The 17,540-nt window shown below is 50.8% G+C and overlaps 1 protein-coding gene across 1 annotated transcript in view; it reads right to left on the reverse strand.

The window, feature by feature from the left end:
- akap6 (A kinase (PRKA) anchor protein 6) overlaps positions 1–17,540 on the reverse strand; it is a 91,794-nt gene that overhangs the window by 54,658 nt on the left and 19,596 nt on the right. The window contains exons 5-8 of the mRNA XM_084678855.1: positions 16,807–17,304; positions 13,590–13,712; positions 8,468–8,564; positions 7,587–7,807 (exon numbers count right to left, since the gene is read on the reverse strand). Of these exons, the coding sequence (XP_084534981.1) occupies positions 7,587–7,807; positions 8,468–8,564; positions 13,590–13,712; positions 16,807–17,304 (939 nt within the window). The remainder of the gene's footprint in view (positions 1–7,586; positions 7,808–8,467; positions 8,565–13,589; positions 13,713–16,806; positions 17,305–17,540) is intronic.

Below are 17,540 nucleotides of genomic sequence, written 5' to 3' on the forward strand. Positions count from 1 at the left end.
TTGTCTGCCTGCCTGCTTGTCTGTCTGCCTGCCTGCTTGTCTGCCTGCCTGCTTGTCTGTCTGCCTGCTTGTCTGCCTGCCTGCTTGTCTGCCTGCCTGCTTGTCTGCCTGCCTGCTTGTCTGTCTGCCTCCCTGCCTGCCTGCCTGCTTGTCTGCCTGCCTGCCTGCCTGCTTGTCTGCCTGCCTGCTTGTCTGCCTGCCTGCTTGTCTGTCTGCCTGCTTGTCTGCCTGCCTGCTTGTCTGCCTGCCTGCTTGTCTGTCTGCCTCCCTGCCTGCCTGCTTGTCTGCCTGCCTGCCTGCTTGTCTGCCTGCCTGCTTGCCTCCCTGCCTGCCTGCCTGCCTGCCTGCCTGCTTGTCTGCCTGCCTGCTTGTCTGCCTGCCTGCCTGCTTGTCTGCCTGCCTGCTTGTCTGTCTGCCTGCTTGTCTGCCTGCCTGCGTACTCCTGTTCTATTTCTATTTGTCGTCAGCTCCATCATCTACTCTGGCTAATCCACTGGAGCCTCCTGTTCGCCTCACTGACTCCCATGTATCACTAACACTTCCTGTATTAATAACACGGCGCGCGCTTGATGCCTCTCTGATGCCCAACCCTATATCCCTCTGTACCTCCATTCCTTTATCCTAGCCTTCCAATCCTTCCATCCTTCACACTGAAGCCTTGTTAAATATTCATTGACAATTATTCCAGTCTGACTGAGGTCTAAGTGGCTGGTCCTGAGAGAGAGAGAGAGAGAGAGAGAGAGAGAGAGAGAGAGAGAGAGAGAAGAGAGAGAGAGAGAGAGAGAGAGAGAGAGAGAGAGAGAGAGAGAGAGAGAGAGAGAGAGAAAGGGAAGTGAGAGATAGAGAGAGGTTTGATAACTAGTTATGAAAGCACTTTTTGGCAGCATATTTTTTCACAGATTTCCCTACACTTATATCCAGCAGGCACCCACAATTCCATAGTGGACTGCCCCTTTAAATCCCCCATACCACCCTAATCACAAGCTAAACCTTGATTAAACCTGAGGATTAAATATTAAAAGTATGCCTGTGGAGGTCTGCTTTCAGAACACAGAGCCTCTGCTTGGCTGTGCTGCTTCCAGAGGTGCTTCCAGAACACTCTGAGAAAAAATTATCTCTACCGACTGTTGATTTCAGTTGGATTACAGAGAAATCTTTACTTAAACTGACAGACTAAGACCAATGGGGATCGAACCCTCGTCTCACCCTTACCAAGCTCAAGTGTCCACCAGCAGGCCAAGAGGACACTTTCAACATGACCCCTCCAGGGGATCAGCATGAGTTCCTATCTGGCCATCAGTCACTGTGGACTACTGGGGAATTCAAGTAGCTTATCAGCCATCTGTTCATATCTCCCTCAGAGCATCTTGAAACACTGACGTTCTTGGGCTGCTTCAAAGAGATTTTCCCAGTTTGAACAAACAATTGTTTCAAGCCAATTACATTGTCCGAGGCTCGCTGGCTTGGTACCAGGGTTGCATTAAGGGCGACATTAGACAGCATTCACTTCTAACACAAACTCTGCTGGGGCTGCCCACAGCAGGGAATATCAAGTGTCTGAACTGTCAAACTGTGTGTGCACCTGTGTGTATGTGTGTGTGTGTGTGTGTGTGTATGAGTCTTTGGTTTGGTTTTAGAGAATTAATTTACCATTAGTATTTGAAATATTCGATGCGCAGTAATACGGAATGTTAAAGAATGTTATGAGGACATCTTGTAAGGTTACGCTAAAACTACACATACACACACAACACACACATACACAACACACACGGCCCAGAATTGCCTAGAAAACAGAGTGACTGTAATAATACCATCCCTGAGTGTGGGCCAGCCTCTTCATAAGCCAGAGAGCAGAGCTGCTGTCTGATCTGAGACAGAATACTGATCACACTAGGACTGGAAAGGGAGTTTCTGTCTGCTCTGAGGAGGAACCGATCAGAACGGTAGAGGGAGGAGAGAAAGAGAGAGAGAGAGAGAGAGAGAGAGAGAGAGAGAGAGAGAGAGAGAGAGAGAGGGAGGGAGGGAGGGAGAAAGGAGAGGAGAGGAGAGGAGAGGAGAGGGAGGGAGGGAGGGAGGGAGGGAGGGAGGGAGGGAGGGAGGGAGGGAGGGAGGGAGGGAGGGAGGGAGGGAGGGAGGGAGGGAGGGAGGGAGGGAGGGAGGGAAAGGAGAAAAAGGTATGTTGTATAAAGCTACAATGCAGTGGATGGAAATAGAGAGAGGAGGAATAGAGGGGGAGGGTGGGAGAAAGACAGAAAGAGACAATACGATTGTAATGCAATTCACTTTTTGGGATCAGGATCCTATTTCTGAAACATTCTTTCAAACGGAATTGTGTTTGAGAAACACTGACAGACAGAACATAGCACTTTCCCTTTCTACAGCAGGACTGACAAATATGCAAGATATGACAACTTCCTCTTTCTACTACAGACCCGTTACAAACACTCCTTTCACCTGGAACACAATCTAGAATAAAGTAAAATATCTAGAAACCTTTATAAAATCCTACAGCAGTGACACGCTGAACAGTGCCCAGTGTAGGACTTGAACCTAGGACCTTATTGCTGTGAGGAGCCAATGCACCACCGACTGGAACAGTTCCTGTATTAATACCCAACACATCTAGAGCTATCACTTTTAAATGACAGCTTTTCTCTTTGACGGAAAAAACCGTTGGCATATTCATTTTTATCACCATGGTAATTAAATATTTGAAAAATGTCACAGGGAGAGAAAACCCCCAGCACCATTACAGTTTTCTCCTCTAACAAATGCATTTCAATTGTCAGATTGCCTTTGGCAACGACACTTAAAGAGGTATGTCATTTTAACTCACTTTATAAATTACATTTGGAGTGCTGTTGCATGCTAATACTGACAAAGAGTACATGAATTCATTATTTCTCAGGCCGATCTGTGATTATGCACATTTCTCATTTAAAAGCCCAGCGTTTTGGAGTAGGTAGGTAGATATGAAGGGTCTAGGGAAGTTTGACTCCAACTAATTACTTTGGCAAAGTTGTTTAAATGACACAAACTAATCATTCTGGCAGATAGTGGTATATCATTTGAAATTGTCAACAAACTTAATTTGGACTGTTAAACAGCTACCCACCATACGGCAAAAAACAAGCCTTATTGCTTCCATACAAATATTGACATTGATGCATCAAAACATAAATTATAATATAATAAATACATTATAAATACAACATAAAAACAGGCAAGTGAAAAGCTCGACACCAGTTTTACAAACTTCCTGAACTTCACTAAAGCACTTTGCAACACACTAAAAAGTCAGCGCTGCGTCAGGTTAATGGGGGAGCTAATGCACAGCCACAACATGAGCGTAAACCTGGTCGTTAACCCCAGCTAACACTGAACTACCTATCATTCAGAGAGAAAAGTGTGTGTGTGTGTGTGTGTGTAGTAAGGCCAGCCCGACATTTCAGAGTTTAAGCAGTACTTGGGTCTAATTTCATTTTGGCAGTTCTAACCTGGGGTGTGTGTTTGGTATCAGCCAGCCTGCTGCTCATGCAGAGCACCAGATAGGTGTGCTGCTGGTCCCTGCTGACACACCTGATAGAGGACCCTCTCTCCCTCTCCCTCCCTCTCACACTCTCTCTCTCTCTCTCTCCCTTTCCTCTTTCTCTCCCTTTTCCTCTCCCTCACTCTCTCTCCCTCTCCCCTCTTGCGACCTCCCTCATTCAGCCTCCTTCCCTTTCCCGTCCCTAACTTCTCTGGCTCCCTCTAACGGCCCCCTCCCTCCCCCCCCTCCCTGTCCCCCTCCCTGTCCCCCTCCCTGTCCCCCTCCCTGTCCCCCTCCTTGTCCCCCCTGTCCCCCTCCCTGTCCCCCTCCCTGTCCCCCTCCCTGTCCCCCTCCCTGTCCCCCTCCTTGTCCCCCTGTCCCCCGCCCCTGCAGAAAGCCCACCCCAGTGGAGGAGGGTGAAATGAAGCCCCTGGGGGGACAAGCTGTCTACAGCGCAGTCTGATAAGGCCCATCACACACACACACACACACACACCTCTACATACTTACAGTAAAAATGAAGCCAGACAGCCAGAGATGCCAGCCATAATCCGTTAGTTAACTGGTGTACTGTATGTTCCTGTATGCATGTATGCATGTACCTGTATGTATGCATGTATGTACGCATGCACGAAAGTAAGTAAGACCTGGCAGGGCATTGCTGACCCAAATTACTTTAATCTCTCTCTCACCCCCCCCTCTCTCTCTCTCTCTCTCTCTCTCTCTCTGTCTTTCTCTCTCTCTCCCTCCCTCCATCCTTCTCTTACTCTTCTCCCTTCGTCTCTCTCCCCCCCTCTCTCTTTCTCTCTCTCAGAGATAATGCGTGGCCCCAGGCCCCACAGAAGGGCCCAGCCTCTGCCTGATAAACTGGAATGTTGTGGCAGCGTTATACATCCCAAAACACCCCCTAGAGTCGGCACAAGTTGGATGTCATTGGGTTTGGGTCACCATCACTGACTTGGGGCTGTTTCGTCAAGCCGCTAACTGGATTTGAGTCCCCCTGTGACCAAAAGAACATGGTCTAATCTGAGGCCATCACTGGGGGGGTTCACTCACCCCCGCCTGCAGGAAGATATGGTACATTCCTTCGCTGGGCTGAAATAAACGACCTTTTGAACAACATGCTTCTGCTGTTGACACACAACCCAGCTGTGTGTGTCAGACACTACACACGTGTGTGTGTGTGTGTGTCCCACAACATCCATGTTGAGCTGCTGTATATTATTCAGCCCCAAAAAGAGAAATGCAATACCTCAGACACTTCATACACACACCCTCCACCAGCAAATATCAGAATTCGCACACACAAACACCCCCCCACACACACACACACACATGCAAACACTCACACACACCCAGAGAAGCTTCCATGTAGCTTAATCTCTGGGGTCTTATCTCAAATTCCATGACATTTCCATGAATGATAGGATGTGTGTTCCTGACACACAAGCATGTAGAAGGGATGCTCTTCTCTGCAGATGAAGAACTGGAGGTCTGGAGGGCATCACTCTACATCTCTCTCTCTCTCCGTCCACCCTTCCCTCTCCCCCTCCCTCCTTCTGTTGTTCTCTTCCTCTCCCATAAACCAACATAATCCTACATAATACAGCTTCCAAACTACGCTCATGAAACAAAACTTAGCAAACTGACGCAATCCCCAACTCACACACACAAACACACACACACACACACTAAACATGGAAATGCCGATTGGAAGCATATGCCTCCTGCAATAACAACAAGCGTTATGGCCGTCAGGAGAGATCCAGCCAGGGCCACATACACCTTAATGTCTCCCTGGGAGAGACTCCCATCTTCACCACGCTCTCCATCACCCCTCCGACACCCCGCGTCTCTACCGCAGCCTAGTGGAACTTCACACACACACACACACACACACATACACACACGTAATTAATGAGCTCAGGGAAACACACCTGTTGTCGTGGGGAACATTAAGGTATTAATGGAGAGCTGGGAGGAACAGAGATGGTAAACATCGCCAGCTCTCTCTCTCAGTCATGTTCTGCATCGTAAAGCAAGGATGTTTAAACAATAAGTTCTGGCCATAAAGCCTGAGAGTGTATCATAAGACCTGAGAATCAACAAACTATCATCTACGTGCCGTGTTGGGACATTAAAACAACATTGCTGCATGTTTTCAGGGTTGAATCATTGGCAAGGTCTCAACGTGCGATCAAGTTTGGAATCTTCTGGATGGGTCACATGACTCCTGATTCCACTGTGACATCATCCCTGCTGCCTATACTGTGGGTCCTGCTTGCTGTAACCACGGTGAAGGTGACTTCCCTCCCCCATACCTCCCTCCAAGACCCCCCCACCCCCTTAAACACACACACACAATTCCTGAAGTATTTACCCAACACCTGCAACCTCTGGTGGAATAGTATACACACACACACACGCATTTGCACACACACACACACACATGTGCACACACGCGCACATCGAAGCCAGGGCTGAGATTTGTAGCTTCTTCCCTGACCTTCCCCTCTACAGTGGCCATCCCATAATTAGGCCATGCATCTGATTGTCATTAACGACGGGGAGATAATGAATCAGGGCTGGTCACTGTGGTAATGTGCTGTAGCAAGGCGACTAACGACTGTCAGAGCAGACTGATCACACTGATCACTCTCTGTTCTAATTAGAGCACAACAATCTACACATAGAGGGGGTTATTTATCTATCTGGAGAGGAAAGGAGAGAAGAGAAGAGGAGAGGGGAGTGGAGGGGAGAAGAGATGGAGAGGAGAATACATGGAGAGGAGGAGAGAGGAGAGGAGGTGTCTAGTTATTACAGGGTCTAGACATTGTTTGACTCTTGACCAAAACCATCTTCATGTGTGTGTGAGCGGAGGAGAGAAAGGAATGGGGAAGAGAATGATGAATGAGTGAAACAGGAGAAAGGGAAGGAATTGAGGGAGAAGTAAGAAGGAACAGGAGAGAGGGGGCTGACGGAGGGATTGTTTTTCTCATTTGTTTCAGATGAAGCAGAAGAGATTATGGAGGGAGGGGGACGGCGGGAGATGGCGCCTTCACGTTGCTGCGGCCTCATGGGAAATACAGCCAGGCTCAGCAAAACCCTGACGTGGATGCTCATATTGCCCCCGACACCCCAACACACACAAACACAAACACAAACAGACACACAAGTTGTCTGCCTGTTTGTCAGTGTGTCACCATGTGTTCGAATGATACCTATGTGTGTGTGTGTGTGTTGTAGAGAGAGAGAGAGAGAGAGAGAGAGAGAGAGAGAGAGAGAGAGAGAGAGAGAGAGAGAGAGGGAGAGAGAGAGAGAGAGAGAGAGAGAGAGAGGGAGAGAGAGAGAGAGAGAGAGAGAGAGAGAGAGAGAGAGAGAGAGAGAGAGAGGGGGGGGGGGGGGGGAATGAAGCCTCCACCAGAATCAGATCAGAAAGTAATTACCAAATCACAATTGGCAATTAAACAATGAGAAATGGCAACCTAGAGGAGACTGCTGTGGTAATTACACGTTAAATGCAAAGAACATAAATTGGGTTTCACACTTTTCGAGCGACCACATAATGTGTGTGTACGGGCATGTGTGCATGTGGTCATGTGTGTTGCTTGAAAACGACAACAAGTTTATTTAGTGCGTGTGTGTGTGAGCTCTTGCGTTTGTCTTCACAATTACTGATGCAACCACCAACATTGCTTTAGACTTCATTTGGGGAAAAAAATTGATATTCACATCAGGCACATCTACACGCCCCCCTCACCCCCTCCTCAACCACCCCTCACCCCCCATTTCACAGCTAACTTCTAACTGGGAAGCTTTACTTTAGCTATTTCTTATGCTAATATCAGCCTCCCTGCCCATCTCACCCCTCCAGTTTGTTTATTTTGCTGAGCAAGCAGAGGATAGCCAGGGGCGAAGGGGGGGTGTGGGTGGGGGGGAGAATGGGAGGAGGTTTTTTTTTTTTTTGGGGGGGGGGGGGAGAGCGGTGGATCAGGGAGGGATCAGAGAAGGGAAATAGGGGGAGAAAGGGGGGGGGGTGGTGGAAGCAGTTTACCTTGGGGCAGGCCGGCGTTCCTGGGTCCTGTTGATCCGGGCTGGCCAGTGACGGGGCCTGGGCCTGGGCCTGGCGGAGGGCTGGGTTCCCTGCGGGGCCGGGCTCCAGCACGCGGGCTTTGATGGCGTCGAGGGCCCGCAGCATCCAGCTGTGCTGGCGACGGATCTGCCTCTGAAGCTCCGCCCACTGCTGAGAGATCATCTGGAGCATGTCTCTCAGACCTGGGGTCACAGGGCGGGGACGGGAGGAAGAGGAGGGGGAGGGGGAGGGGGAGGGGGAGGGGGAGGGGGAGGGGGAGGGTTAGAAAGAGGGGAGGGAAGAAAGAAAGACAGGGAAGGAATGGGGGGGAATAACGGTGGTGGAGGGTCAGAGAGAGGGACGGAGGGAGAGAGAAGGGAGGGAATTTGAAAAGAGAGAGATGAGAGAAGTGGCCTTCACGCAGCTGGATGGTGGATTGGGCCGTGCTGTGAAACGTCCTGTCATTCGAACACGGGCCCCCCCAGCAGGACAGAGGAGGGGGGGGGGGGGGGGGAGAGAGAGAGAGAGTTCTCCCTCTCACGGCCCTCTCTATCCGCTTAAGCTTAGAGTCATCAGTCAATATCAATTTGTCTATCTTGGTTTCTATCTCTCTCATTTGCTGCTCCTCTCCTTTCTCTCTCTGTCAAGATTCTATGAGTCAATCCTCCTCAGGACAGAATGCCAGTTGTAATATAATGGATGTGAAAAGCTCATCTCCTCCCCTCTCCACTTCACTCCTCTCCCCTTCTCGACAGCCTAAGAAGCAGTTACTTGAAGATTTATAAATTCTGAAGGTCAATATGTTAATATAAACATTAATAATAAATGTGTGCGGGTTGCCGTGGCGCCGGCTAGCGAGCTACCTGATTTGTGGGATGTGAGGACTTCCAGCAGATGCCTGCCTTCACCCAGAACCCCCTCCTTCAACGAGCAATGGCTGTCCACGTTCAGCTTGAAGCTCTGGAGAACACACACACACACACAACAGGATTACACTTTATAATAGCATATTCTTGAAATAACACAGTACATCTCTATCTCATTCTCACAGACACGTACAGACAGACACCCACCAACAGCGCGCACGCACACACATACACACACATACACACACACACACAATACCATTCAGAGAAGGCCGTGAATAACACGCTTGCGTAACCCCATGTTTAACTAGCTCAGTACAAACCCACTCCCTTCCTCTTTCAGGTACACCCAGGCCCTAAGCATCTCTCTCACACACACACACAGATACACACACACACACTACTCCCACTTCGCACGTCTCTCTCTCTAGTCTCTTACCCCATCCCACCTCTCTTCACCCCCCTCCTCCCCCCTCCCCCCCCCCGGTCCCACCCCCCTCTCCTCCCAGCTTCGTGCCCCTCTCCCCCCAGTCCCACCCCCCTCTCCTCCCAGCTTTGTGCCCCTCTTCCCCCAGTCCCACCCCCCTCTCCTCCCAGCTTCGTGCCCCTCTCCCCCCAGTCCCACCCCCCTCTCCTCCCAGCTTTGTGCCCCTCTTCCCCCAGTCCCACCCCCTCTCCTCCCAGCTTCGTGCCCCTCTCCCCCCAGTCCCACCCCCCTCTCCTCCCAGCTTCGTGCCCCTCTCCCCCCAGTCCCACCCCCCTCTCCTCCCAGCTTCGTGCCCCTCTCCCCCCAGTCCCTCTACTCACCCATGCCCACAGGCCTCCATCAGAGCCCGGCCCCGGGGCCCAGGGCCAGTAACCCCCCATCCTTCGAGTGGATAAGAACCCCACGCCTCCCTCCCCTCCCCCATGGACCCCCTCCCCCATGGACCATTACTATGAGATCTGTCTATTATTACTCCCCCGATTCTCTCTCTCAGCCCCTAGTCTCTCCTCCACTCTCTTCAACGCTCTGCTCCTATTCCCCCCCCCCCTTCCATCCCATCTCTTTACCTCCCTCCTACCTCTCTCATGCCTTCCTCATCCCACCCTTCTCTGTTCTCTCTCTCCCCTGATCCCCTGGGTGCTGCTATGAAAACTTTCAAGTTGATTGCTTGTGATGATACCCCAGTGAGCGTGTGCAGTATGAAGGCGCTACGGAGCGTGTGCAGTACGGAGCGCTAAGAGCTCCCCTCTCCTGGTGCTCAGAGTAATCAGAGCGCATTACCCAGCATGCACCGGGGACCCACGGGGGAGGTGGGGGGGAGGTGCGCTTTTGAAGATGTGTGTTTGTCGGGGGGGTGGGGGGGGTGGGGGGGCACCGAGGGGCGGGGGGGCGGCGGGGGGTAGGGCGGCTCCCAGGAGGGGAGCAGGAGAGGTGCCTGGAGCGATCTTCCCCTCACAGAGTCCTCTCCTCAGATCTTAGCCAGGCCTGTTCAAGACGATTAGGGCCTGGTCTGATCTGGTCTGATCTGGTCTGATCTGGTCTGATCTGGTATGATCTGACCAGGGAACTGGAGGTGTGCTCACACACCGGCACCAGGCCTAACTGTCTCTGAAGGCCTGCCATGCTGCACACCCAGGCAGAGCTCTGTGTGTGTGTCTCCTATGGGTGTGTGTGTGTGTGTGTGTGCGCGCACCAAGGAGACACCTCATTAAAATGTGACCCTCCTCTACCCCTTCTTCGTCCAAAAGAAAATCCAGATCATATTTCAGCCTTGATTCCAAAGTCAATTCTATAATACTGGAGCTCTATCAATCAGCCATGATAGGTCTATCTACCCTGGAGGCAGTACACACACACACACACTCTGCATGCAGTCAGACCCATAAGTATGATGACCCACTGTTTGACCCAGCGTTTAATATTTTTATGAGGCGATGTACAGTATGTCCAACACCACACACACACACACACGTGTGTTATTTACTCTGAGGTGTTCAAGGGTACAACGACCCATCATCATTTTTACATACTGTTAGATAAGTTATAATAATGATCAAATACTACTATAATGCAGTAACGAGGCGTGCTGTCTTCCCAGTGTGTGTGTGTGTGTGTGTGTGTGTGTATTTGTGTGTGTTCTGCAGGTGTGTTTTGCTTGAGTGTGTGTTTTCCTGCGTGTGGGTGGTCGGCATGTGTGTGTTCTGTCCCGTGTGGTCACCAGGCAGTTCAGGTCAGTCTCTGAGCAGCAGACTGGAGTGAACATGAGAGAGTCCAGGTCTTCTCTCTCTCCCCCCTGTGAGCTCTGAGTAGACAGGCCTCCTCTACACGCTGGGGCCAGGTCCATGGGCTGGAGCCCCCCCCAAAGGTTTTATTAGCCCCCCCAAAACCTTTTTATAAAAACCTTTTTTTTTTTTTTTTTCATATTTTAAACCTAAATGTGTTCATTTCTCTTCCTAAAACCCACTCGAGGACACTATTTAAAATTATATTTTCAAAACATTATTCCAGGGGAACATGCCCCCACACCCCCCTAGTTTTGCTGGGTCACAGGAAAAATAATAGGTTTTATCCAGGGGCTTAGCCCCCCCAAAAGTGGGAACCTAGATTCGCCCCTGGCCAGGTCACACCCCTGTACCAGCTACTGTACTCGCAAGCATGTACGCACACATACACAACACACATCAATGCGCGTGTGTGTGTGTGACTGTGGGTGTGTGTGTGTGTGGATGTGTGTGTGCGTGTGAGTGCATGTGTGTGTGGTATCTATGCCGGGCCAATCAGCACACAGGGCTGCCACTCTACGTCTGCCTCTGTCTAATCTAATAGTCTTCTCATATCAGCGTGTCTCTGAGTGGCGTGTTGCAAAAGCTAAATAAGACGACATTGGGGTTTGACATTGAGGCAGTTCCACCCAGACTGCGTGTGACCGGGGGAGCTAATGTGATCAGCTGAGCCTCTGTAATAATCATTATCAAATTGCCTTTACAGAAATATGTGAGAGAGGGACCTGAGAGGGAGGTACCTCCGGTGTTTCTGCGCTCCCTTGTGTATGTGTGTGTGTGTGAATGTGTGTGGGGATGTGTGTGAGTGTAGGTACAGTAAGTGCTCATACGTGCGGCTGTGTGCAAGCAAGTGCATGTACAGCAAGTGTATGCGAGTATTTGTTGCATGTGCCTTCATGCGTATGTGTGTGTTTGCATGAGTGTGTCTACAACATGAGTGCGTGTGTGTGTGTGTGCATGTGTTAAGAGGCTGTGACACCCCCTCTAACCAGAGGCTGTGAGACCCCCTCTAACCAGAGGCTGTGACTCCCCCTCTAACCAGAGGCTGTGACACCCCCTCTAACCAGAGGCTGTGACTCCCCCTCTAACCAGAGGCTGTGACTCCCCCTCTAACCAGAGGCTGTGACACCCCCTCTAACCAGAGGCTGTGAGACCCCCTATAACCAGAGGCTGTGACTCCCCCTCTAACCAGAGGCTGTGAGACCCCCTATAACCAGAGGCTGTGACTCCCCCTCTAACCAGAGGCTGTGACTCCCCCTCTAACCAGAGGCTGTGACTCCCCCTCTAACCAGAGGCTGTGACTCCCCCTCTAACCAGAGGCTGTGACTCCCCCTCTAACCAGAGGCTGTGACTCCCCCTCTAACCAGAGGCTGTGACTCCCCCTATAACCAGAGGCTGTGACTCCCCCTCTAACCAGAGGCTGTGACTCCCCCTCTAACCAGAGGCTGTGACTCCCCCTCTAACCAGAGGCTGCTATCCTGAGTGTTCCTATGCCATCAGAGTGCAGCTCCCTCGTTAATGTGCTTCAGAGAGCTGGATCGGCCATCCAGCTCAATCAATAGCCGTTTCATTCAACGCCATCTTTCAATGCCTTATAAAGAGAATGCCTGGCCAGAACACCCCCCCCCCACACACACACACACACACACACACCCTCTAGTTACCATTCTCCCTAGGGTACCGGAAAGCCTTTAGCTCATTCACCTCACATGCCAACACACACACACACACACCTCTCACGCCAGCTGGATGGCTAGGCCAACAATTCTATTGAGAGCAGCTCTCCTTCTCCAGCTCCAGCCTGTGTGTGTGTGTGTGTGTGTGTGTGTGTGTGTGTGTTGTGACAGAGAGAGGTACAGGGAGAGAGATGAAGCTAGTAAGTCAGTAACACTGCCCTCTCAATCAATACTAACACGTGAAGCCCTCTGCTGTAAAACCTAACAACATCTTCCACGAGATGAGAAACCAGCTGGCCTACAAAAGCCTGACAGAGCCATGCGGCACGCACACACACACTATCACAGACGCACACACACACTCTCACACACACACACTCTCACACACACACTCTCACATACACACACAAACTCACGCACACACACACACACACACACACACAGACTGTACTGAATATTTTTACTGCTGGCATTCCAGAACAGAGAATACCCATACTGTACACAACTCATACATACATTGAGTACTACACACACACACACACACGTCAATGTCAATATACACATATCTACATACATACATATGCAGATCTGCACTCAGCAGGGAAATATGCAGATGTCTATTTGTTAGTCTCTCTCGATAGATGCAAATGTGTGCAAATAGTGTATGCACACGTAAATATGTGTGTGGGGCACATATGTTTGCTTGTGAGTGTGTGAGTGATTTCCAGGATACTGCTCGTCTCTTTGTTTGCATCCATATGCAGTCATGTCCTGTGCACGACAATCTATGTAAGCCTGTTTACATGGGAACATGCACGTTCTCTATAAGGGAGAGAGACAGAGAGAGAGAGAGAGTGAGAGAGAGAGAGAGAGAGAGAGAGAGAGAGAGAAGAGAGAGAGAGAGAGAGACAGAGAGAGACAGAGAGAGAGAGAGAGAGAGAGAGAGAGAGAGAGAGGAGAGAGAGAGAGGAGAGAGAGAGAGAGAGAGACAGAGAGAAGAGAGAGAGAGAGAGAGAGAGAGAGACAGAGAGAGAGAGAGAGAGAGAGAGAGAGAGAGAGAGAGAGAGAGAGAGAGAGAGAGAGAGAGAGAGAGAGAGAGAGAGAGAGAGAGAGAGAGAGAGAGAGAGAGAGAGAGAGAGAGAGAGACAGAGAGAGAGAGTGTGTGTGTGTCTCACCAGGTGTGTCTCCAGGTAGAGCTTGAGACTGTCCATGTCTGCTTTAGGGGGCGTCCAGTTCTCTGTGGTCTCCAGTGCCTCCCTCAACCAGCAGATGAACTCATCCAGCTTTCCCACAAACCCCTGGAAGAGAGGGAGAGACAGAAGGCGAGGAGGAGAGAGAGGAGGAGAGGAGGACAGACAGAAGGAGAGCAGGAGAGACAGAAGGAGAGGACAAGAGAGGTGGTGGCAGAGAGAGATTGGGAGAGAGAGAGAGGAAGACAGTGAGAGATGAGGACAAATTGAGTGAAAAAGAAAGAGAAAAGGAAAAAAGCAAAATAATTGAGGGCTTGGGGTAGAAGGGAGACAAAGTCTGCGATGTTTTGTCTCCAGTCTCAGTCACCTCCAAGCTCCCTCCCCTTCAGTTCACAACAAACCAATATTGAGTGAATTAATTCAAGGACAGAAACTTCCAATTCAAACAAGGTCCATTTTAGGCCCAGGGTATTCACACACACACACACACACCAGAACAAACAGGCAGTAGTTTGATGGGGAAGTTTCCTTGTCAGTAAGGTTGCCCTTGATCACTCAGAGATGCTTAGAAACAGATGAAGGGCAGCGCTCGCTCCAAAGTGGAGAGCTACTGCCACCTGGTGGCCACACAGGGAACCCAACCACATAGACACACACTCAGACAAACTCACACACACACACCTCTCCTGTGGCCAACCTCTTTTTCCTGTGCGCTGAATAATTACTGATCTATCACTGTATACATGTACGTGTATGTGTGTGCGTGTGTGTGTGTGTGTGTGTGTGATAGGTGTATGTCGGGCCAGTCGAGTATATATGGAAACCTTGACCGATTGAGCGCAATGCAGTAATTGCATTCATGACCCCAAAAGAAATCCAATATGATGATATTTCTGTGATTCTGTCCAAAGACTCTCCTGCTCATTATCTGAGCCTGATGAAAATCAAAGGTATATTGATATGAACAACCTTCCCTCAGTACTGACCAGGAGGAGAGGAGGAGAGTGGGAGGGAGGGAGGGAGGGAGGGAGGGAGGGAGGGAGGGAGGGAGGGAGGGAGGGAGGGAGGGAGGGAGGGAGGGAGGGAGGGAGGGAGGGAGGGAGGGAGGGAGGGAGGGAGGGAGGGAGGGAGGGAGGGAGGGAGGGAGGGAGGGAGGGAGGGAGGGAGGGAGGGGGGAGAGGACAGGATAGGATAGGATAGGAGAGGAGAGGAGAGGAAGGGAGAGAAGAGGAGGGAAAGGGAATGGAGAGGAGAGGAGAGGAGAGGAGAGGAGAGGAGAGGAGAGGAGAGGAGAGGAGAGGAGAGGAGAGGAGAGGAGAGGAGAGGGGAGGGGAGGGGAGGAGAGGAGACCAGGGTTGTATTGACGTTTCTGGACCTGACTTCTTAGAGCAGCTTTGATGTGGCTGAGACCGGGAACGAACGTGGAGCGGGCAGCCTGACTAGGAAGCCAACGGGTGTCTGGTTGAAAGGTAGAGCACCTCCTGTTGGACAGTTGACACCAGAGGAGTGCCAGGGGCTGGCAAACAAGCAGCCCTTATATAGCCAGGTTGTGTCCTGTCACCCTCTCTTTCTATCACTCTCTCATCTCACTTTCTATCCTTTCCCTTTTTCTCTCCCTCCCTCTCTTTCTTTCTCTGTCTCTGTCTCTGTCTCTGTCTCTGTCTCTGTCTCTGTCTCTCTCTCTCTCTCTCTCTCTCTCTCTCTCTCTCTCTCTCTCTCTCTCTCTCTCTATCTCTCTCTCTCTCACTCTCTCTCTCTCTCTCTCTCTCTCTCGTCTATCGTTTGAACAGGCACACCAGCCTGGAACAGGGTCGTGCTCGGCCAGTCCCCAGCCCTGGCCTCTGCTCTCATCCCTCTCATCTTACTCCTCTCTTAGATTCTATTCCTCTCATAGAGTGGATGATAAAATAACAGAGAAAGAAATTAAAGACATGAGAGAGAGAGGAAGAGATAGAAAGAGAGAGAGACAGAGAGGGAGAGAGACAGAGAGCGAGGGCGAGAGACGAGAGAGGGACGTCTGGTGTCTGGAGGCTGCGTCACACTTGACTAGGCCCCTGAGATGTGGCGGTGGAACCTTCAGCTGCCAGCTGTCTGTTGCCATGAGGATGAAGCCATCTCCAGAGGGCCGCATGCTAATCTCATCAATCACCTCCCAGGGTGACACTCATCAGTTCAGGTGGCCCTGTCGCACTGACTACCTCACTGAATCACAGACTACCTGTCTCACTGTCTGTCTCGCTGACTACCTGTCTCACTGCCTGCTTCACTGTCTCACTGCCTGTCTCACTGAGCACCTGTCTCACTGCCTACCTCACTGTCTCACTGACTACCCCAGTCTCACTGCCTGTCTCAATCCCTGTCTCACTAACTCTCCCACCTCAATACTTGACTCACTGCCTCACTGATAACATCTGTCCCTCTGCTTACCTCTACTGTCTCACAGACCCTGCTGGTGTAGTTCTGTGTACAACCAGCAGAGAGCAGCAACAGCTCACTGTCCAGGACAGGTTTGCCTGTCTGATAAACTGTGGTGCGTCAAACACAAGCAGGGTGGGGAAGAAAGACGGTCACAGGAGATGGGGGGGGGGGGGGTAACTGCCTGCCTAGGACTCTCTCTCTTTCTCTCTCTCTCTCTCTCTCTCTCTCTCTCTCTCTCTCTCTCTCTCTCTCTCTCTCTCTCTGACAAACTGACTGAGGGCTTCCAATACTGACCAGAATCTGGTGTAAACCAGGGTTCATACAGGTAGCCTAGATGAAGCCTGATTCTAAGTTCTATATGTGTTCTAAAGCTGGGTTCTAAGTCCTCTGTGTGTTCTGAAGCTGGGTTCTAAAGCTGTGTCAACGGGACAGTTATTCAACAGCGCTTCATGACATTGGAGCAAAGCTGTCTGTATTTGTTCAGGTCTAATGTCACATTACCATCTACAGCAAGGCAGGGAGGATTGATCTGTTCTCCATCCCTCCATCAATCATTACTCTAGCCCTAATCAATAAGCCATCTGGTCATTAAAACTTGACCTTTCAAACAGAGAGCAATGATCTAATGGATGTATTATGATCCATGAAATATGAAAATAATCCATACCAGCATAAATAAACACCCCATTCAAGTTTTAAGTATAAAATTGAGGCCATTCACATTATCCATGATAGTTATTCATAGCATTATTGTTCCCCAACAACATGACAGATGGTTCCTCACCTCTATCTTGCTCCAGATGTCAGGATGGTTGTGGTCCTGGTGTTGGATGTCCTCCAGGAGCTGGAGGATGAGGGGCTGTCCGCTGCGGGCACAGTCCAGGGGAGAGGCTCTGTTCTGGGGCCGGGGGAGCTCCCCCCTCCTGGAGTCTCCTCCAGAGGAGCTCCAGACCTCGTCCTCGGACTGCAGGTCGCTCAGGGGCCCCGACTCGATGCTGTCGTCCAGGGAGGGGGCCATGTCGCTGGAAGAGGAAGGGGAGAAGCGGCCCACGTGGAGAGGCCTCCTTTGGGGTAGGTGGAGGAGGTGGGGCTGGTGGTGGGGCTGGAGGTAGGGCTGGTGGTGGGGCTGGGGGGGTAAGAGAGGCGGAGGTGGGCCTCTGAGGTGTGCCTCTCCTCCGGTGTCCTCGCCCGTCTCCTCGCTGTCCCACTCGGGGTTGAGCTCCGTCAGGTCCCAGTCGTCCACATCCTGGAGGTGCTCCTGACCACAGCTCTGACCCGGCTTCTACGAGGAAGAGGGGGACTTATTGGTAGACTGATTGATAGTAAATTGGTCAATTAGATGTATTAACTAGCTGGTTCATTGGTTGATTTAATAATTCATTGTTTGACTGACATGATGGAGACCGTCCAATACAATGCAAACATTAGTAACACTTGTATCCTAAGATGAGTCGTAACACAATAGTATTTTAGAGCCTTTCTCTACACAGTCTAGTTCCAGGATGACAGCAAATTTAA

The sequence above is a fragment of the Hypomesus nipponensis genome, chromosome 3, assembly GCF_054491055.1.
Source record: "Hypomesus nipponensis isolate SF chromosome 3, ASM5449105v1, whole genome shotgun sequence".
Taxonomy (NCBI): domain Eukaryota; kingdom Metazoa; phylum Chordata; class Actinopteri; order Osmeriformes; family Osmeridae; genus Hypomesus; species Hypomesus nipponensis.